Source organism: Crocuta crocuta, unplaced genomic scaffold (genome assembly GCF_008692635.1).
Source record: "Crocuta crocuta isolate KB4526 unplaced genomic scaffold, BGI_CrCroc_1.0 scaffold119, whole genome shotgun sequence".
Taxonomy (NCBI): Eukaryota; Metazoa; Chordata; class Mammalia; order Carnivora; family Hyaenidae; genus Crocuta; species Crocuta crocuta.
The window spans coordinates 2,916,084-2,937,695 of NW_027551562.1; the positions used below are offsets into that span (position 1 = coordinate 2,916,084).

Genomic DNA, 21,612 nt, shown 5'->3' on the forward strand with positions numbered 1-21,612 from the left:
GGCTTGAACTCACGACCTCACGACCCGCGAGATCATGACCTGAGCCGAAGTCGGATGCTTCTGACTGAGCCACCCAGGTGCCCCCAGAATGCACTTTCATCACATTTCTCATTTGTTAAGTCAATCAAGTATCAGTTCACATCAAACCCACAAAAAGAACCCCCATTACCAAGAGGCCATTTTATCCGATATGAAGGCCCAGTGCTTTTCCTGGTTGTGAGGTTTCTCTTTCCCGTCACCAGCTTNGGGCGCCTCTGGATGCTTCAGCTGTTTGGTGCCAGCGGGATCCCTCTTCCCATTTCTAAGAGAAAAGTCTTGGAAACTCAGGCAGTGCTGATGGCTTCTTTCTCGAAATGTCTTGAAGTGCAAATGAATGAAAACAGGCAGATTAAATGTCCCCTACTGCCCGGGGGAGACCTGACATTTGACAGGAAAAAGCAGGCCTTGGCAGAGCACTCCCGGGTTTATTCTGAATCCCAAAGGCTCCGTGCTTTGGGCAGTGGTGAGGCTTCGGCTGTTGGCTGGCGTCCCCTCCCCTCTGTAGGAGTCTGTTTTGTTTCAGTGATCGCCTTTGTCTCAAGGTGGCCGGGAGTGGGCGGAGAGACTTACAATGCATCTGTGATGCTCATTGTCACCAAATGCAGGGGAGTTGATGTCTGATGAGCGTCTATAGTAGCTTGACCCTATTAGTTACTCACAATAGCTGTCTGGTGCTTAGCACTAAGCAGAGCCTGAGACAAGGATTTGGAGGGCAGTTTATTTAGGAAGCACAAAGCATATAGGGTGGACTCTGAAACGTGGGCTTTCTAGCTTAGGGTGCTGCCCACTCCCAGGCTGTGGATTCAAACAGACACCCCCCCACCCCAGACATAGCACATGACCTCTGCAGAAGTATTCTGACCACACAACACCCATCAGTCGCCGAGAATCAGACTCCATGCCAAACCCCAAAACTTCTCAATGCATATGTGTTCTTGCTGCCTTGATGACAGAGAGTGAGGCGATGAGTCAGAGTGTGGAGGCCTGTTTGTACAACAGGGATGTTTTAATTCAGCCATCACGGAAGGAATGGGACAAACGTCTGGACGGTTAAAACTGTTTTGCTTTGGGGGCGCCTGGTGGCTCAGTCGGTTGAACGTTTGACTCTTGATTTCCGCTCAGGTCATGATCTCATGGTTTGTGGGATGGAGCCCCATGTCAGGCTCCGTGCCGACAGTGCAGAGCCTGCTTGGGATTGTCTCTCTGTCCCTCTCTCTCTGCCCCACTCTCTCTCTCTCTCTTAAAATAAATAAACTTAAATTTTTTTTAACATTAGATTGTTGTTTAGCAGGAGAGAGGAGGAACAATGTTTGCTTCTGTTCTCTGTTCCTCTTCACAATGAACAATACTGAGCTGGGGAAGTTTGGGGAGTGGAGGGAAGGGTTGGAAGTCTGTATTAGGAAAGCTGATTTGGTGGCCAGCCTTCGTGTGCCTGGGGAGATGCTGCCCTGTGTTTGCTTGGCGGGCTCTGACTGCTTCGTTTCCTTCCTTCCTTCCTTCCTTCATTCCTCTTTGCCTTCGTTAACGTCCTGATCGCCAGTTCTATAGCAGGGATTTGCTCGGTATGAGAGATATAAAGACAAATAAGGCCCAGCTCCCAACTTGGGGAAGCTCTAGATTCAAGGGCAATTACAGTCAAGTGTGAGATTAAAGACATAGGTGCTTGCTGAGTGCTGCGGAAATCCAGAGGAAGGGTACATAACCCTGCCTACCTTCTAGAAAGAGGTGATGCAGATATGCAGATCCTTTTTCTTAAAGGATGAATGGAGGTTAAGCAGGTAGCAGGGGGTGGGAGTTCTAAGCAGAGAGGAGAAACACACATGGTGACACAGGAGCCTGAAAGCACGTGTCAGGTGTAACTGGGAAAACGGGCACCTTGGAGAAGCCACGCGGCCGCTCGCACTGTCAAGAACCAGATCACAGGGAAGTAGGTTCTGAAATGTGTGTTAGCTCTTGCCAGACGGGAGGTAGGATTCCCTTTCGGGAAGGATACGCTGGTGCTGTGTGGCTGGTGGTGGGGGTGGGGGAGGAATGGGAAGGAGTCCAGGGGACCAGTGAAAATCTAATCGTGTTAAAAGATGTGTTAAAACTGTGTTAAAGGATGGTGGGTCCCTTGGCAGGGACGGATCTGAGACTAGTTTAGGCAATAGGCTTGTTGGATGTGGAGATTGATGCAGGAGAGGAGGAGAGGAGGGGAGGGTCCTAGAGGGTGAGCAGGAAGGAGTGGGCGCCATTAACTGATCTGGAAAGTGGGAGGAGGTGAGTGTGGATGTGGACGTGGGGTAGGAGACGGGACAGACAGAGGGTGATGCCATTACTTTCTCCCCCGTGTCCCCTGTCACACCTGTGGAGACCGGGTAATTGTATCAGTAGTTAAAACCACCAAGGCATCATCACTTTCTGCACAGACACCTACGTGTCAATCTGTAGCTGATGGTCAGGTGGTTTTCAGGATCTGCGAAGGTGCTCAGAGTTCAGCTGCTGAATTTACCTGAATGCCACTGGATTGAGTTGTGTTGGAATGTGTGAAATTCTAGGATGAGGTTAAGACTCACCATGGTTTCCAGGCTAGAAGGCACAGGGCTCTATTGCCTCGAGATGGACAAAAAGTGATTCTGAAGGTCCCATACCCACCGCAGTTCGGTGCATTCTGGCCCCAAAATACAATGTGAGATCTGTGTGCACCTGTGCAGAGCACCTGTTCTTCTCTGGGTGACGAAGGGCCCCTGTGATTGTCCTTGCCACTCCAGGAGAACAGGGCACACCCAGCACGCAACATCAGAATATTCTGGATTTTGTGAGAGTCTCACCGAGTCACCCAAGTCAGAAATGGGGACTGCTGAGTGGTGAAGAAATTCCTGAGGGGTTGTTGCTCTGGGAAGGAGCAGGGGTGGGGATGTGAGCTCATACTTGTTGAGGGTCCACGATCTAAATGCTCAGTAGTACCCGTGGCAAAGTACTTCGTAAAGTGGCCCTTGGTTTTAGTCTTAGATTTGAGAACAAGAAAGCACCCTAGAGATAAGATGTGTCTCCTACCTTTACAGGATAAGTAAGAATCCCAGTGGATGGCCTAAACTATTTTGAAAATTTTACTTACTTTATCTGTTATTTACATGTATGTTGCCAAAAACATATACCTGTATCTACATCTTCCTTCCTTCCTCCCTTCTTCTCTCTCTCCATCTCTCTCTCCTTCTTTCTTTCTTTCTTTCTTTCTTTCTCTCTCTCTCTCTCTCTCTCTCTCTCTCCTTTCCTTTCCTTTCCTTTCCTTTCCTTTCCTTTCCTTTCCTTTCCTTTCCTTTCCTTTCCTTTCCTTTCCTTTCCTTTCTTCCTTTCCCTTCCCTCCTTCCCTCCCTCCCTCCTTCCCTTCCTTCCTCTCTCTATCCTTTTGAAGAGTTAGTATGCCAAATATATTTGAATGTAAAAAGATTTTAAGAAAAAATCCTCTGATTTCTCTTGGGACAAAGTGCCTGAGTCTGACCTTCATCATAAGCATATGTGATCAGGAAAGATGGCGGAAGCAGAACAGATTAAGAGGATGACCCCTGCTCTGTGTTAGTGTTGGAGGAGTGAAAGGTGGGCTCCTCTGCAGTGTGCAGAATGAGCTTCAGATTTTCAGAGATCCAAATTTCTATTTTACTGAGATAGGTTTTAACTTCCCCAAACTTTTAAGGGACATCCACCCTCTGAAGCATACTTTGAGAGAATTATGAGTAGGTCTTCTAAGGAAACACGGAATCCCAATATTGGGTAGTGTGAGATGTTCTAGAATCATTATTTATTCCCAGTTTAGCAGCAACACCAAGTGGAAGTACAGCTCAATATTTTTTGTTCACCCCCATGGCATAGGGCATGGTCATTCTTGCGGGGGAGGGGCTCATAACTTTAATGGCTGAATTTTCCAACTAGTACTGTTTAATTGAGCTTCTTTAAACCTCCTTAAACACCTCTCTAAACACAAGAACCTTTAGAGATATTTGCCATTTTGGAGGGACAGAATTCTAAAATAGGTTATCCTCTCTTTGGTGAGGTGATTAAAATTCTGGGGTTGGAGCCATGAAAGTGGTATTTGAATTCTGGCATTGACTTCTCTGGATTTTGACCTTCACCTGGAAATTAGGGGCAAAAATGCCTATCTACGAGGTTTACATGAAACAGTATCTGGAAAGTGATCATCATAGTGTTGGGTAAATGGCAATGAGGCTTAATAATAATTGGCTATAATAATAGGTGGTTCTTAATAATGAACAAAATGTGATCACTTCTTGATCACTCAGATTGTGAGCCGTGTGGTCCCTGCCATGTAGGGGGGGGGTTGTCTGCCCCTAGAATCTGTTTCTGAGCCCCTATTTTAGCCTCTCACACCACGGGGAGGGGGGGGGAGGTGGCAGGATCTTGGAGCTAAGCAGAGGCAAGAGTGACCACCCTGACCATTAAGCAGTGGCGTGGCAAGACCATTCTCACCCAAGGGTGCTGCTGGAAGAGCGTCGTTTGGCAGAAAAGAAAACCGAATAATATTAGTAACGAATTAAATAACGGCAGCTACCAATCATAGTGTGCGTATCAAATGCTGAGGAGCCTCATCCCGTGAGGCAAGAATCGCAGAGAACTGAGGTGACAAGGACAGGGATGCAGCACCAGAGTCTCTGAGGCCTTGGTTCTCTTTCGGCCCATCCCCGGTTCCTTCGGCGATATTCTGTGTCACGGTCTCATGGCCTCTCCCCACGACGGCCTCTTTGGTGCCCCGAGCCAGACCCCTGGGGGCTGACCAGCTCTGGCTTTGTACCAGAGATCTGGAAGACAGCTTCACCAGGCTCTCGTTTTGAGGGCGCACCTGGGTGGGAAATAGAGTTCTCAGGCCCAGAGGGGTCCGTGTGGGAGAGGTGGGTCAGTGTGGCCGTGCCGGGTCCCCACCCCCCGCACCCGCCGTGAGAACAAGCTCATTGAAGCTCTTGGAAATAAACATCTCCCTTCGCAGTTCCGGCTGCCCTGGAAAGAACTCGGGATGCCGTTACCAGCTTCCAGCAGGTTTATCTCTGGAAAGGTGAGCTGTGGGAGGTGTGGGGGTGGGGTGCGGGGTGAGCGGGACACTGTTACACGACACTGGCCCCACCCCTCGTTCACGGGGCCCTCTGCTCCCCAGAGAGGCAGCTGTAGAGATGTGCATTCCAAGTGAGGGCTCTGAGTGGCACAGAAGGGCTCAACTCTCATCAGATAAGACACCAAACCTTAGAAAGAGAAATGGAAAGTGTGGAAACCCCAGAAGGGCCGGGGGGAAGGAAACACGGCTTCCTGCGAGATCAAGTTCACGGACCGCAAGCGGCCCTTGTTACAGGCTGGGAGCTCGGAGGCCCCTGCAGACTAGGGAGACATTTCTCTAGGGGACCCGGCCACAGGGGCCTCTCCCCCTGAGGTCAGGGTGAGGAGACAGGACATGTGCTGGTGCCTTCACCCCTGCTTAGAGGTAGCGCTGCTGTGGGTGTGGGTGCACATTTGGTGTCTCCTGTCTGCTTTGTTCGCCTTCCTTCAAGTTTCCTGAACACCAACCCAGGGCCTCCTCAGAGCCCGGGACACGGGATGGTGCAAGGCATCACGGAGGAGCCTGAAAAATACAGGCTGAGAGACCTTCGCTGTAGGGGCCCCAGCCTCGGGAGGCAGCCTGAGCAGTGGACCCTTAGCAGCCAAGGCCATGGGGCTGGTGGGAGAGTGAGGACAGATCTGGCCCCTGCGTCACTTCCCTCCTCTTCCCGGGATCCCTCCCCACCCATGTCAGGTCCCCTTAGAGACAGGACAGTTTTGTGCCCGTGAACTGAGATCGTGGGAAAGAGCACAGAGTGTGGAGTCGCCAGGTAGGACTTCTGGTTCCGTGACTCACCACCTTGTGACCTGGGGCACAAAAGTTATCCCCTCCGAGCCCTGGCTCCTCGCGGACAACGCGGCGGTGAGAGCACTGGTGACCCAGAGCCATGGGAGCACCTCCAAGGTGAGGCAGGCAGAGTGATCGGAGCAGTGCCTCGTGCATCCCAGCCGCTAGCTCGGGCTCGTGGTGGTGAGGATGGGGGAAGGGCAGATGAGAATGAGGAAGAGGAAGGAAAGGAGGGAGCGGAGAAAAAGAAAAGGAGGGTGTCCACCGTATTCCCATTTCCAAGTGATTTAATGAGATGATATACTTCTCGTTAGTCGTCCCTGTAAGGTGGCTGTAGAAGGCGGCGACATTTTATTCATTTGCAGACGAGAAAAACAAAGCATAGAGGGGGTTCCTGGGGGTGGGACCCAGACTCTGGCTCCAAGTTCAGTGCTTCCTAGTCATCCAAATTTCCTGATAAAAAGCTGCTAGCTGGCGAAGAATGGAGGGATGGCTGCTCCCTGGGACACTGGCAGCACTGAGCACAAGCACCCCCGCTTGTCTAATACTCTGTCCTCCTCACGGGCTCAACTGCTTTCATGGAAGACAGATTCCCAGCTTGGAGATTTTATTTATTTTTTTCAAATTCGAGTTCATCTACGTTCCACCTGCATTTTCCGGGAGAAGTCCTCTCATCTGTACACAATTCCATTTTTTCTAGAGTAAAATGGGAAGCTTCCTCCTTGCCTTCATGAGGTGTGGGAAAGGCCAACGTTTATGAACACTTTTCGTTAGCTTTGCTACTGTTGATCATTTCAGAATCAAGGGCAATCATGGTTTTGTTATTGAGAGGTTGGCGGATGTAACCTAAAAGGCCAAAGAGTAGAGTCCTCTGCCCCTGGATTTGTTCCAGATCCTGTCTTAGGCAGCGGGCTGTGGGCCGTGAGGATTTCCCGCAATGCCGTTTTGCTGATCCCTTTTTCCACCGCCCAACGTAACAGTGGTCCTTTCTTTTCACTCCTAGATTCTGACCTGGGGTCTCGGTCTGAGTCTATGGGATGCAGAAAAGACACGGAAGTAAGGCCAGCGGCTCCAACAGAACCAGGTACCAACTCTGAAACCTTTTTATGTACTTGGGTGTCCGGCTGGAGGCAAGATGGTGATGGCACAGCTCTAATCAGTGGATGGACTTCTTAGCATCACCCTGTTACGTAACCTTGGACTGACTGCCCACTAAGCTTTTTTTTTTTTTTAATGTTTTATTTATTTCTAGGAGAGAGAGAGAGAGAGAGTGTGAGCAGGGGAGGGTCAGAGAGAGAGGGAGACACAGACTCTGAAACAGGCTCCAGGCTCTGAGCTGGCAGTCAGCACAGAGCCCGATGCGGGGCCCGAACCCACGAACCACGAGATCATGACCTAAGTGAAAGTCGGACACTTAACTGACTAAGCCACCCAGGCGCCCCTGCCCACTAAGCTCTTAACCCCAGCTATTCATTTCACAAATACGGACAGCTCCTCAGAGGGGCCGTTGGCACAGAAAGCGAAGTGAGATCATTGCAAAATCAACACTGCTACTGGAAAATTGAACAGCCGTCGTCGCAAAGCCAGCGAACTGTATTAAAGGGCGACTTTTCATCTGACGGTGGTCAGCGAGTGTAGGCAAAATGTGCATATTCTGGAATTGTTGAGTGAGATTTCTAGAGAGCCTTTTGAGAAAGGGTTGTTTTATGCAGTGGATGATATAAATCTGTACAGTACCCGGGACAGAAGGTATATGCTGTCTGAGACACTGTCCCTGGTGTCTGAGACTGTTGTTTCTTAGGTGGGGCGCAAACTCAGGGTGGGAGCCAGGAAGAAGAAGGAGAGGAAGAGGAAGAGGAAGGAGGAGGAAGAGAAAGGAAAGGCAGGGAAGGGTAGATGGGGGAAGGGAAAGGAGAGGCAGGTCAGTCTACCGGCACAATGGAGCACGGCCAGTGGACGGGGACACCACATTGCAAAGCAGATAGATAGGGCTTGGGCCATTTTGTTTTTGTTTTGTTTTGTTTAGCCACTTACTGCTAACTGCACGGCCAGGGGTACTTTAGTCACTCGCTAAGAGCCTTCATTCAACATGTGGAGAACTACCTTGCTTTCCGCTAATCCCACTATTGATGACATGGCAGGTAAAGCACCTGGCACATTGCCTCGTACCTGACAGAGGCCACCAAAATCATAGGCTCTTTCTCTACCCAGGGCTTTTGTCCGGATCCAATGAGATAACGTGCAGAAACCACCAGCAAGGGGGCTCATGCCATAAAAGTTGGGCAATTATGAGTTCATTCCACGTTCGTAAGGGTTGTAGGAACTGAGGGTTGTGCCCTGGTTTAGATTGCAGGTTCTCAGCCCAGGAGAGCAGGGTTCAAACCCCAGCTCTGCCTCTGTCTACCTCTGCAGCCCTCAGTCACCTCCCCTGAGCCTCAGTTTCTCCCTCGATAAATGAGAGAGACAGCAGTGCCCGTGAGGCAGGGCTAGTGTGGAAATGGAGTAGGTAATGCTGAACTTGCAGTGGCCCAGAGCAGGTGCTTGGAGAATTGGTGGCTGTTATTATGTGCTAGCAGTGGCGTTGGAGATGACGTGACTCAGCCCCTAGCCTGGCTCGTAGCAAGCCATCTTCAAAGTCCTGTCCCCAGTCCTCTCTGTCCCTGTAACTGCCCATCAGGCAGCAGATCCTGGTTCGGGATGGAAACTAAGGTCAGCATAGCTTTCCCTGTCCAGTGCTCTTAGCAGTGGTGCTTCTGGACCTTCAGAGGTTTTCCAGAGGAAGCTTTAACTTTGCCAGCAGGGTGTGGGGGAGTGGGCGGGTCTGCGCCTGCGCCAGAGGCTGCCCCTCCGTGGTTCTCGTAAGCAAGCATTGGGCCTCATGTCTTCTGCACCAAGGCCTGGACCTTCACCTTTCTGATCTTTGTGCAAGTGTATTGGCAAATTCATTCTGCCGTTCAGAGCTGGCGTTCAAGTTTATCTGTTGCCAGCCATGGTTTTCCCGCTGAAGCAAGGGTGAGTTCAAAACTCACCAGGTAGGGAGGCAGAAGAGAGCGAACCCTCCTTCTGAGCCTCCTGAGGGCAGGCCTTGCACTTGGTGTTTTCTATGCATCATCTTGCAAAGGTTAGGACGAGTCTGCTGACCCGTATCATTGTTCCCACTTCACTTCACTTCACTTCACTCCCCACTTCAAAGGAAGGGGAGACCCCAATGCCTCGGGACCCCCCTGTTCAAAGCCAGTCTGGCCCGAAGCAAGCAGCAGGAGTGCCAGGATTCAGGCTGGTGCTCAGCTGCCTCCAAAGTCTGGATTCTTCTAGAACACTGGCTGCTCCTTGGCCCAGACAGTGTGGGCTCCAGGGCTGAGTCCTGGGGGCCTCCTGGCTAATTGAGCAGATAGGGTTTGGTTTGATTTGCAGAGAGAATTTTTTTTTTTTCTGAACTGAGCCAGGATTTTTTAACTGGGAGATTTTATACAAAAATTCCGATTTCAAGCTTCTTTAAAGAAAAACAGAGGAAAAAGCTCTGGCAAAACTGGCTTCAAATTTCTGCCTGGCGACCATCCTCTGAGCGGAGTTGAGCTGCTCCTGCCATCAGGGACATGGCTCTGCTGTTTGCCCCGGTCCCTGCCCAGCCCCGGGCACTCCTGTTGATTCCCCAACCTTAGCGGTGCCGGGGGGTCATCAGGGCAATGAACAGGTAAAGGACCTTGGGGAAATGCTGGGCATTCTGTAAAACCCATCGTTAGACACCGTGTCAGGCCACATGTCTAAAACTATCACGTGGCTCCCACAGGAAGGACCCCCCCCCGACACACACCCTGTCCCCACCTCCTGCCACCAGAAAGGGAGCTGGGCCCCCCGCCCATGACCTTGGAAGGATCCAGGCTGAATAGACCCAGCTCAGATCGGCTTTCCCTTTCTGACTGATTGCATTCCTGGGCTTGGGAAGATCACTCCCTTGCAGGAGAAGCCCCTTTGATCTGCTCCTCTGTGGTGGGGCCAGGGCCGTTTCTGTGGCCGCTGTTCCTCGGCGTCCCCAAGAATGGCCTCTCGATCAAAGCCTAGGGAGGAATTGTCCCCTCCTGCTCCAGGTTACTTCAGTTAGTCTCCGTGTTTGAGACACACACAGAGGGAAGCCAGCAAGAACCACCTCCTGTCCGGCAAGGCCTGTACCAGCCTCCCTGCCTGCAGGGGGCGCGCAAACCAGAAGGCGAGGAATTCTCCCGAAAGGGGCGTGGAAACCCAGTACAAATTGAGGGGGCTACGTATTCATTCTGCCATCCGCCACACATTTTTCTGAGCACAGAGGCTGTGCCCTGGGACATTCGCAGGCTAGTGAGGATTCCCCCACGCCGGCCATGGCAGGACACCGCGGCAAAGGCTGTAAGGGGACAGGTGTCAGGTACAGTGAGGATGCCAGGGAAGGAAGATGCTATGTGGGCTGAAGGAGTCAGAAAGGCTCCTCAGAGGAGCCTGGAAGGATCCGCCAGGCATTTCCAGCCTGTGCAAAGGCTCCGAGGGCAAAGTGATAGAAGGAACTTCAAGTTTGCCTTTAGTCTTCTTGCGTTCTTCTTCTTCTTCTTTTTTTTTTCTTACTCTGCTGTCTTAACGAGTGACTCGTGCTTTCCTACCTTGTGCCAGGCAGGGAGACAGGCATGCAAACTGTCCACTGTATAATAAGAGAGTTTTTTTTTTAAAGTGTTTATTCATTTTTGAGAGAGACAGAGAGATAGTGTGCAAGCGAAGGAGGGACAGAGAGAGGGAGACATAGAATCTGAAGCAGGCTCTAGGCTCTGAGCTGTCAGCACAGAACCCAATGGGGGAGACTTCAACCCACAAACTGTGAGATCATGACCTGAGCCAAAGTCAGATGCTTAACTGAATGAGCCAGCCTGCACCCCATTTTGTTAAAAGAGCTTTCTTTTTTGGTCCATTGTACAATAATATGAAGTTTAAGAACCCAGAAGGGTGGGGAGGCCCAGGGGAGGGCGACATGGTCTCTGGCAGCTCTGCCAGGGCTGAACTTCTGGCCTCAGTGGATGTGAATAACATTGTTACCTCGTTTGGTGGTTTTTGTTGGTGAAAAAGTTCAGTCTTCGTGAGCCTCGTCCGGGAGGATGCTCAAGTCCAAGGCAAATGGGGGTCCATATAATGCCAGAGCCCTGAGTTAAGGGACATTGTAAATGGGCCCCAACTCATCTCCATGAACAGCTTCATGCCCCCAGGTAAGCCCCTCCGCGAAGTCAGAGCTCTGGTGAAGGGCACTTTGGGCCCCTCAGCACTGGGGAGCCTCTTTAGAAAGCTACAGGTCATCAAGGCAGGAGGGAACAGCATTGGTCCTTGAAGCACAGGATGAGGTGGGTGAGGAAGAGGGCTGAGCACAGTCAACAGTCCTGGGGCAGCAAACAATGTGACAGTGTTTCTGGAGTATGAGTTGAGGCAACTGGAGGTTAAGCTTAAAATACAGGTGGGGCCTGGACCAAGAAGGAAGCTGCACTTCTGTCCGCAGGGGCGGTAAGGCACCCGCAAGGAGCCTGAAGCCGGCGATCACAGCATGTGAGGGTGCAGGGAAAGACTGAAGGATAGTAGCAACGCTGAGCTTTCGGGGGGTGGTGGCTGAGCAGATCCGTCTTCACAGATGTAGGCTGCCATCTGGGTAGAGATAGGACTTCTGCATGGCTTCAGAAGACAGGAGCGTCAGTGGTTCAAAGCGACAGATTGGACTCCACAAGTCCCTGATGGTGGAGTGGGCCGCCGTGGTCAGCACGGACCTGTCACGTGGGGCTGCAGGGACATTGGCCAGAAATACCGTGGGGAAACATCCTGCCTTGGGTGAAAAGTTGAACCAGATGGCTCCCAAGGTTTCTTCCAAACTAGGAGTCTAAGATTTTGCAACTCTATAATTTTTAGGACTTTCTGGAGGCTTCAAAACCCTTCCTGCCTGGCTAGACTCCCAGCCCTATTTTCTCCAGACCTGTTCTGGCTTCGCACAGACTAAAACAAGTGTGTGTGTGTGTGTGTGTGTGTGTGTGTGCGTGTGTGTGTCAGAGGCAGAGACAGAGACAGAGAGACAGAGGGAGAGAGGAGGGGAGGGGAAGAGAGAGAGAGACTCATTGTGGAGATAAAGGAAAGGAAGCTGACTCTCTCCTTCCTTTTCAGATTTGACAACGGAACTTTTCTTCCCTGTGGACCTGAGCCAGGTCATTGTCAATGGAAGCCTAACGCTGCCCAACCAGCAGCACTGGCTTTTCAAACACCTGTTTTCATCGCAGCAGGCAAACCTGTGGTGCCTGTCTCGTAAGTATCCTTAGACCCATCCTTCCTCTTCTGGACCCTCTGGTCAGGCAACACAGACCTAGTTAAATAGCTCTTGAGAAATAGATATGATGAAACTCAATGGCACAACTCAGGAATCACTTCAGTGTTAGTACTATGGATGATACGAAAGAAAGACAGGACATAATCCATGTATTCAAGAAGCCTATAGTACAGATGATCTCTAGTCCCAGGACCTATCATCCATCCATTCACCCACCTACCATCTACCCAACCACCCGTCTATTCATCCATCCATTCATCCAACCAGCCATTACCCATCCATCCATCCATCCATGCATCCATGCATCCATCCATCTATGTATCCATCCACCCATCCTTTACCCAGCAGACATGTGCTATGTTTAGCATGTGTTGTGTTCTAAGCCTTGCATTTGACCTTGAAGATGAGAAAACAAAAGAAGATGAATAAACTATGACCCAGCCCTGTGAGCGAGCTCATGGAGACCAGTGAGAGAGTCTGACATGGGAGTGGAACAGGAGAGGTCATTCACAGAGTTCACAAAGGTTTTATAGTCCTGTCGCCTCTGGTCTAAAGATCCCAACTGCCTCTGAGATGGTCCTGGGTCAAGAGCCAATGGAATTTGCTTTCTCTTCTCCTGTATTTCTGAGAAACACAGCTCACTCTGCACCTTCTTAGATTCTTCTTTTATTCAGATCCACATGGACTCTGTGTTTGGGGCCCATTCATCTCCCCAGCTGACAGAACTCTAGTATTTTTATTGGGCTTTCCAGACTGGATATTCTCAACTGTCCTGGGTCTCTCTCCTCCTAGGAATAACCTCTCCCAAGCATTACTTGGTTAGAGGTGGAGGTTACTTGCCCACAGGCCTCCCAAGGCCTCATACTCACTGCTCTCTTGCCTGCAGGCTGTGTCCAGGAGCCCTCTTTCTGTCAGCTGGCAGAGATAACAGACAGTGCACCCTTGCACTTCACCTGCACCCTCTACCCAGAAGCCCAGGTGTGTGACGATGTCATTGAGTCCAGTCCCAAGGGCTGCAGAGTGATCCTGCCCCACCGGCCAAAGACCCTGTACCGGAAGAGAGGTGAGTCCCTGGCGGGATTTGCACAAACTGCATTTCCAGTGGGCTGCTGGCCCCGTGGTTTGAGAAATATCTACATTAATGTATTCTTCTTTGTAAAATGGAGGTTACTCAGCTCCTTGTAACAAAGCGGCACCATTTAGAAATGCATCAAGTTGACTATAGAGAAAAACCTCGTCTGCAGTTGTACTCCTTAGAGAAAGCCACCGTTCATACTCCTATCAGTTCAAATCCATTTAGCTGTATATTACAGAAGACTCCAACAGTGGCTCTCACAAGATGGAAGTTGATTTTTCTCTCTGAGGACATTCATGAGACTTTATTTTGAGTGTTTTCCCTCCTGTGCCATCTCCATTTCTTCTGGAATATTAGCATGCTTTGTTCACTGTCCTGTCAGTGCTGGAGTTCTTTCTCAGATCTGTGGTGACCCTTGGTTTTACGCTCAAATGTAAGAGAGGGGCCCAGGAGCTGATTGGGAAGCTCAACGTATGGGGCAAGAGCTTGCCGACTTTAGGTTTCTCTGGAGGATAATCTAGTTGGGTTGCCCTTTGGGGGAATCCCTCAGGTCTTTATTTTTAGGTCCTTCCCATAGAGGAATCTTGCAATACCTGGCCTGGGGCCATGAGCCTGGCCGCTATTGGTTTGGATGACAAATAAGGTTGGAAGATGAGAGTCTCAGCCTTCACCATGTGGGTGGATTTGAAAGAATCCCCTAGTTTCAGGGTGGGATTCTCACCATGAATTCCACCTGGTGCATCCCAGAGATCCTCTCTTTTTTGTTTTCTCCGGAGAAGAAACCTTCTATCTTCTTCTCCAGTGGGGAGAGGGCACTTGTCTCCTGTGTAGAAGGGGGGAAGTCATCTGGAGTCCTCATTGCTTCTTCTAGGGATTTCCAGCCTGGTTTAGTCCACCTTCATCCCAGTGATTTCAACACTTAAACTTCTGGGGATTCCAGAAGGTGTATAGAGTTGCTTGTTCTTCCCACAGAAAAGTAGGGGATTCAGCTCTCACAGCTCTATGAAGTCAACCACCTATTTCTCTCTGTGCTCTCTAGCTTCCAGAATTTTGTTGCTCTATCCTTTCTCCTATTCTTTTTTTTAAGTTTTTTTTTTTTAATGTTTATTTTTGAGAGAGAGATGGAGACAGAGTACAGGCAGGGGTGGGGGACAGAGAAAGAGGGAGACACAGAATCCGGAGCAGGCTCCAGGCTCCCAGCTGTCAGCACAGAGCCCAACGCGGGTCTCGAACTCGCAAACCGTGAGATCACGACCTGAGCTGAAGTCAGACGCTTAACCGACTGAGCCACCCAGGCGCCCCATCCTATTCTCTCTATTCTTGTGTGTGTGAGCCTTTATAAGAATCCCCTTACTATCATTTTAGTGAGATTTGTGATAAGAACAGAGAGTAAGCATGTGAGTTTCATACGCCATCTTTAATCGGAAGCTCTCGATCTTGTGTGTAAACCATCATCCTCATAATTCATAGACACAACAAATCTATCCTTAAATAATATATACTTTCTTTCTTCCACCGTGTAGTTATGCTGAAGGATAAAGTGAAGAACTTTTATACTCGCCTGCCATTCCAAAAACTGACGGGGATTTCCATTCGAAACAAAGTGCCCATGTCTGAAAAATCCATTTCCAATGGGTAAGCAACTTCTGTCCTCTCAAATATTTATTATTAAGACTTTACTACTTCCATAAAGAAGGTGACTTAATATCAACTAAAGGCAAACGCATAAGAAACCATAAAACCCAATGTGAAGGGTGGAAAGGTAATGAGGAGGCGACCATATCGAAAACCGTGGCTAAGTTACTGATACTAAACACACAATTGAGCCCGGCACGTCCAGGCAGCTGACACAAAAGGGAAACACTGACCTGTGTCCCATCAATTAACAAACATTATCGAGCGTGGTAATAAACTGGGTCAGCATTTCTCGCTGTGCTGTGTGCAGAATCTGGAGCAAAAGTAGAACTTTTAACAAGATCGCAAGCGTATAAGGACTTTTAATTTGTTTGATATATTATTTTTAAAAGTATGTTATTATATGTTGTGTTAGTTAGCCGTTATTTAGTTGTTTTACGTGAAGGTGATATTTCTCTCGGCCCAGTCGGTGGATCCCACCCTGCAGAGTCAGCAAGAGGACTTTTTGCAAACCACATTCTGGGGACGGAATCAGCATTTCCTGGGAGGGGGCTCAAGAATCTGAATTTTAAGTAAAATTCTCCTCCTGGTGATTCTGCTTTAGAATTCGAGAGTCATCAGTGTATGAACTTGGTCTGTGAAGTGTTGTTGATTTATGAAACCGCGTCATTTGCCGGTGGTCGTGATCTGCCTTTGAAGGGGCGCCTGGGTGGCTCAGTCGGTTAGGCGTCCAACTTCAACTCAGATCACAATCCCACAGTTTGTGAGTTCAAGCCTCTCCTTGGACTCTCTGCTATCAGCACAGAGCCCACTTCGGATCCTCTGTCCCCCTCTCTCTGCCCCTCCCTCCCGCACTCTCTCAAAAATAAAAAAAGTATCTGCTTTTGAAAAATGGACTGAAAAAGGTGGTACAGGGTAGGCTGTTTTGAGATCTATCAGGGCTCTGCCTGTGATGCTGGGGCAGGGCTGGAGAGGGAGAGTTGGGACCAGAGATAGGCAGGACCCCAGTGCCGGGGACTCAGAGAATGTGTTCCGATGGAAAGCACATCATCTAGGCTGGAGCTCAGCCCTGGGCTTCCAAGAGAAGAAAACAAAATGGTGGGCAGGCAGGTGGGCAGGACTCTGGGAGACGGAGCCGTGGGATAAGTGGTCCACAGGCATCAGGGTGGAGATGCAGTCAGCACTGGAAAAATCGTCCAAGACATGGAGGGTTTGTGCATGGGCAAAGATGTGAGTTGAATTCAGGGGCTCCTAAGACAGAGAAGGAAAATGGCAAGAACGAGGCAGTTTGCCCCCACCGAGAAGGAGCTGAGGGGTTGAGCGAGCTCATTAAAGACGAGTGATCAGAACTGGGGCATGCAGTCAGGGGGAGGGGAAGCAGAGTTGAGCCCAGGAGCGCTGGCTGGGGGCCACCGCATTTCTCTAGGACCGGTCCAAGAAGCTGAGGGTGGGGGTCTAGCAGCCACACTGAGTTATTCAGCGAGTAGGTCCTGAGATTGGGGCCTGGATATGCTGACTCAGCAAACCAGAGCGTGATCGGAGCAGATAGGAAGGGAAGCTGGGTCAGGGGGAATGTGCAGGTCTTTGCCTATGGACACCTCGCTGGGTCACTCTGACCGGAAGCCCGTGGAGTCTCCTATTTCTGAAGACGCCTTTCCTACCACCTCTTCCTTTTCCCAGAGCCCAAAGCTGGACTTTCTTCTTACTTGAGAGGACTGTAGGGGCACATTCAGGATGCTGGTGAGCTTAGCTTAGAGTGGGGCGTAACAGGCACAAAGTAAATGCTCGATGAAGGAATGAGCCAATGGATGAAAGATGCCAAGACTATGTTCCTGAGAAAGAGTAGAATTTTGTTTTCTGGAGGAACTGCAAGTCTAGGAATCCACTCATGCATCCTGGCCAAAACACCCCCACTTTAAGGAGTCCTGAGGAAAGGAACCCCTGCAAGTAAGAATGAGTGTAATTCAGTAGGTCCGGGGCCACTCACAGAATCCCTGTGCCTGCTCTTCTCTTCTCACGCCAGCTTCTTCGAGTGTGAACGGCTGTGCGATGTGGACCCGTGCTGCACTGGTTTTGGCTTTCTAAATGTGTCCCAGCTACAAGGTAAGAGTGGTACCAAGCCCGCCTGCCCACGCACAGCGCTTCGCGGCCTGGAGCACTCGTTCACGTGGTGGGTGGGGAGGCGTGATCCTGGTTCACGGATGGGAAGTAGGGGCTTGGGGAGGGGTGGTGGCTATTAAACGGAATAGCCGGGCGTGGCTCCTGGCCCACTGCCCGGGCACCTTGACACGGGCCAGGCTGCTGAAACGGCCCCCTTCCAGGCTCCCACCTCGTCTCTCCAGACGCAGCTCGGGCGGCTTGGTGGGATGAACCCCGGATCCACCCATATGACCTGAATTTAAAGCTGGATTTAGTCGCTTGCTAGTGATGTTCAAGGAAAACCACTTAATCCCAGAGCGACTCGGTCCCCCTCATGTGCAAATGGGGTTACCAGTGCTCCCCGCCTCATGGGGTGGTGTGAGGGTCAAGTGATGTGATGCAAACAGAGACCTGGCATGGCCCTGCGTTCGTGGTGGGCGGTGCCCCTTCAGGATCTGCCCCCTCCATCCCCCTCCCCCCCTGCTCTTAGACAAGTTCACTGCAGTACCAGGTTTTGCAGCGGTGGCCAAGGTCATGGCTGGAACCCAGTAAAGCACCCCCAGTGCCTTCTGGAGAATGGGTTTGCAGCATTTTGCTCATCCGGTGAGCATCTTCCGTCATCATCGGCTTCCTCATCCTGGTTACTGTTTTGCTCCAGGAGGAAAAGTGACATGCTTGACTCTGAACAGCCTGGGACGTCAGTCGTGCAGTGAGGAGCATGGAGGAAGCTGGCGCATCTTGGACTGCGGCTCCCCTGACACTGAGGTCCGCACCTATCCCTTTGGATGGTACCAGAAACCTGGTGAGTAACCTGTCCCCCACGGCTACGTGGGGGTCTTCAGTTGACTGCCTGCCAACCACGTATGAAGATGATGTCCTTGGGCTGGGAGGTAGATTAGCCGGGATTCGTTGGGGACGCATGACAGAAATTGATGCTATTTAACTTCAGCAGGAGAGCAATTTATCTGTTGTCGGTAGACTCAAGGGGAAGAAGACTCACTGGGTCTCGGCGACCTGGGTGTATTTAGCAGGAATGAAGGGACAGTCTCTATCATCAGACTTTGGTTGTTAGAGTCAAGCTTTAAATTCAAGGGAGAGAGTTTGGCCCAGCTTGGGCTCCCGGCCCTCCCGTGCAAGAGGGAGGGTGGGGCTGCCTGAGTGACTGTCCTCGAAATACATGGTGGGTGAGAGGAGGGTCCTCAAAGTATAGTTAAGGTGCCGTTACTGGGCAGGGGAGAGAAACAGACGTGCACTCTGCCAAGTTCCTTTATTTTTCGAAACTTGTCAATTAGTCGGGACAATGGAGACAAGTCTTGGGGACGGAGAGGGGGACACCGGTATGTATTTGACAGTGGACATGGAGTTAGGATTTCAGGGTCAAGGCAGCATTGCCCCAGTGTGGGCACTTCATACGTATGTGCTGGTTGAGGAGCTCAATTTGAAATTGCCAAATGAATGAATGAATGAATGAATGGTCTGCATGGTGTGATGGAGAAGATCTGTACTCAAAAGAGAGATGAGTGTCTTCCCATGTCTGCCATCTACTATAGGTTTGTGTTTGGGAAAGTCTTCCCTTTCCTCCGTTTCTCTGTTGGTAAAAAAGTGATTGAGACTCACTCTGGTCCAATCAGCTCCTGCCTTCCAGGTGTTTCTAGGTGTGGGTCTGCTTGAGGAACAGTGGAGAACTTCCTAGATACTGGACCCATTCACCCTGTGTCCCAGAAGCAAGTCCAGAAAGATGTCCTGGGTACAAAAAGATTACAAACCCTCTCTGAGTGGCTGTCCAATGGAGAGGCTGAAATGAGGTTCATTACCTCCAATCCTATGGCTTCCTCGTTCGTTTCAAAGCCTATATAGGACTGATGCTGGCCCTGCCAGGCCACTTGCCCTGGAAAGGGGACTCATGGAATGTCTAGTTTGGAGGAATCTTAGAGATCCATAACGTTGACCTCTACATTCTTCACCCAACACAACACTGTGTCCCCAAGGAGGAAGGGAGCAGAAAACTGATGTTTCTCACATGTCTGCTGTATGTCGGCACCTGTGCTGTGTCCCTGCACCCGCTGGGGTTTCTACGGGGCATGGAATTTAATACCCATGATGCCCTATGGGATAGGCGATCTTCCCTCCGTGTTGAGATGAAGAGAGGGCGGCATTGAAAGTTGAAGCCAGTCAATATAAACCACACAACCAGAGTGAGGTTGTAAGGCCAGAGCTGGTGACCCTACACGTCACTCTTCTCTGTTTCCAGGTTGCTGGCAGAGCTTCTCTATCCCATGATCGACTGGCTGTGACAGTGTCCAGACACTCTAACCAGTTTTCCCCTAACTTAATTAACTAATAAGCAATTGACTAACACATTGAAAAAAAAATAATATAACTAATAAGCTAACAAACCAGACTGGTCAGTGGTTTGGTCTGTGGCGCCAGAGCCCATTTCCAACTCGAGGGGGCTGGGATGGGGCTCGGTGGGGGAATCTGGCCCTCGGCCCTTGTCCAGGAGCCTACTAATCCCTGTGGCATCCCTTGGCTTCAGGGAAGATTTATTTGGAGTTAATGATTAGCAGGCTGGATGGAATCTTCCCTGCTGAAGTCTACCTTGAACATCCTGTGACTGATCCTTGGTCTGGATTCACTCGGGGTTAGGGTCATGCTTTTAATTTTATTGTAACGTCCTGATTTATTTTAGGAAAAATATCGGGGTTGTGGGATGAAATCGCCTCCCTGGGTTTCTATTTAGAGAAGAATGTTCCATATAGGCTTTAACTAACTCACTGGGACAGGGGAGAAGTGAATGCCTGCTTAGTACTATGGCCCGAAGGAGACCCGGCACCGGCCCTGCATGTTTTGGGGTCTTCAAAATGAAACTCTTAGTCTTCAGAGCCTCCCTGCCCGTCTCCCCTCCCATCCCTCCTCCCATCTCCTCACCCCACAGAAGACTGAACAATGTCATTTCCAATCTAGCTCAGGGAAGAGTTGGGTAAAAAGAAGCTTAAGAAATAAGTCATTTGTTCAGAAATATCATGGGAATCGGACCAGAGCGTTACAACATCATGGCAGGACTTGGCGAAGAAAAGAACCCAAGGTCATTATCCCAGTTCATCCTGTCTGTTCTGTTTCTTTTTATCTGACGGCACAGGTGACTCGCTTTTTCCGATATATATTTTGTGGGTTCAGGCTGGGGACTCAGAGTTCTGTCCAGAAACTACTGGCCAGGGAATTAAAAATTCAGAGCAGTGCTGTCTTTCAAAGGACACTGACTGAGCATTGACCGTGCCCAGGGCTTCTGGTGTTACTAATCCAGCCTGTATTCCTTGGGCTCTTTCTGTTTGCCTGACTGGATGAAGCATTTATAAGCATTATCATCTAATCTTCACAACCGCTGTTAGGTAAGGAAAGGGAGGTTCAGAGAGGTGAAGTCACTCGCCCAAGGCCACACAGGAATCATGTCTTATTCAGACCCCTGGGATAACATAATGATTCCGTCGGTCAGAAAGACCTGCGTCTGGACCCTGACCCTGTCATTTGCCTGCCTGAGCCTTGAAGGGTGGAAAGGACCCTGATCTCCTCCTTTCCATCAGTTCTGGCCACGAAGCCTAAGTTTTTATGGACGAATTCTTGCAAAGGATTTCCATAATGGACTTTGCCCTTGCCTCAGAGCCATGGAGTGGCCGTTTAGTGTGTGTTGACATTTGTAGTGAGTGTGGACCGCAGGCCCCGGATTAGACTCCAGGCTGAGAGTCAGAGACGAGAAGCATAACACAGGTCCCGTTTCTGAAGAACCGCCCCCGAGGAAGGGGAAAGGAAGTGATACTCACTGAGTTCCCGATACATGTCAAACACCGAGCAAACATGGGAGGTAGAAGGTCCTGCCTGCAGAAGGTTCAGCTGAGCTGAGGGGGCAGATGTGAGAGAAACAAACATTTCCTAAGCACTTCCTGTATGTCAGACATCACCCTCGAGCGCTTTTCCCCCGGTATTAATTTATGAACCCCCTGTGACAATGGCTCTACTCCTATTCCCCCCATGAAGAGATAGTTACTGTCTCCTCAATCACAGAGCTAGTCGGAGATGTGGCTGAAGTTCCCATTGGAGGGATGCACGGTGGGGGGGCGGGGGTGCTTCTGGAGCACGAAAGGGGAAGAGAATTCTGTTCTACGAGGGCTTATGCAAAAGCGTCTCCAGGGAAAATCTGGGTGTAGATAAAGGAGAGAGGGCTGATGGGAGCAGTGACCACTGTGTGGGGACAGGCAGTGGGCTACGGAGGTGGGGTGGGCCAGGGTCCTGCCCTCACAGCCCTCAGAGCTTCAGAGACCTGCACACACGGGCAATGGAGCAATCATGGCATGACCTGGGTGGTGCCAGGCTGTCCACAGAACAAAGGCCAGAGCTTAGCCTTCTGGAATCCAGGAGAGAGGGGCACAGACCTGTCTGGGAGCACCAACAGGGGGCCGCAGAGAGCCCATGGGGACTCTGCTGTCCACAGCGAGCAGAAAGTTCCTTGGGTCAGTGCAGAATGGAGGCTTGGGCTGAGCAAGCGTG

General features: G+C 50.5%; 1 protein-coding gene across 1 annotated transcript in view; it reads left to right on the forward strand.

Annotated features, from left to right (window-relative positions):
* TG (thyroglobulin) overlaps nt 1–21,612 on the forward strand; it is a 251,055-nt gene that overhangs the window by 81,281 nt on the left and 148,162 nt on the right. The window contains exons 30-36 of the mRNA XM_077750014.1: nt 5,018–5,083; nt 6,909–6,989; nt 12,062–12,199; nt 13,108–13,284; nt 14,820–14,931; nt 16,955–17,034; nt 17,729–17,872. Coding sequence (XP_077606140.1) covers nt 5,018–5,083; nt 6,909–6,989; nt 12,062–12,199; nt 13,108–13,284; nt 14,820–14,931; nt 16,955–17,034; nt 17,729–17,872 — 798 coding nt within the window. The remainder of the gene's footprint in view (nt 1–5,017; nt 5,084–6,908; nt 6,990–12,061; nt 12,200–13,107; nt 13,285–14,819; nt 14,932–16,954; nt 17,035–17,728; nt 17,873–21,612) is intronic.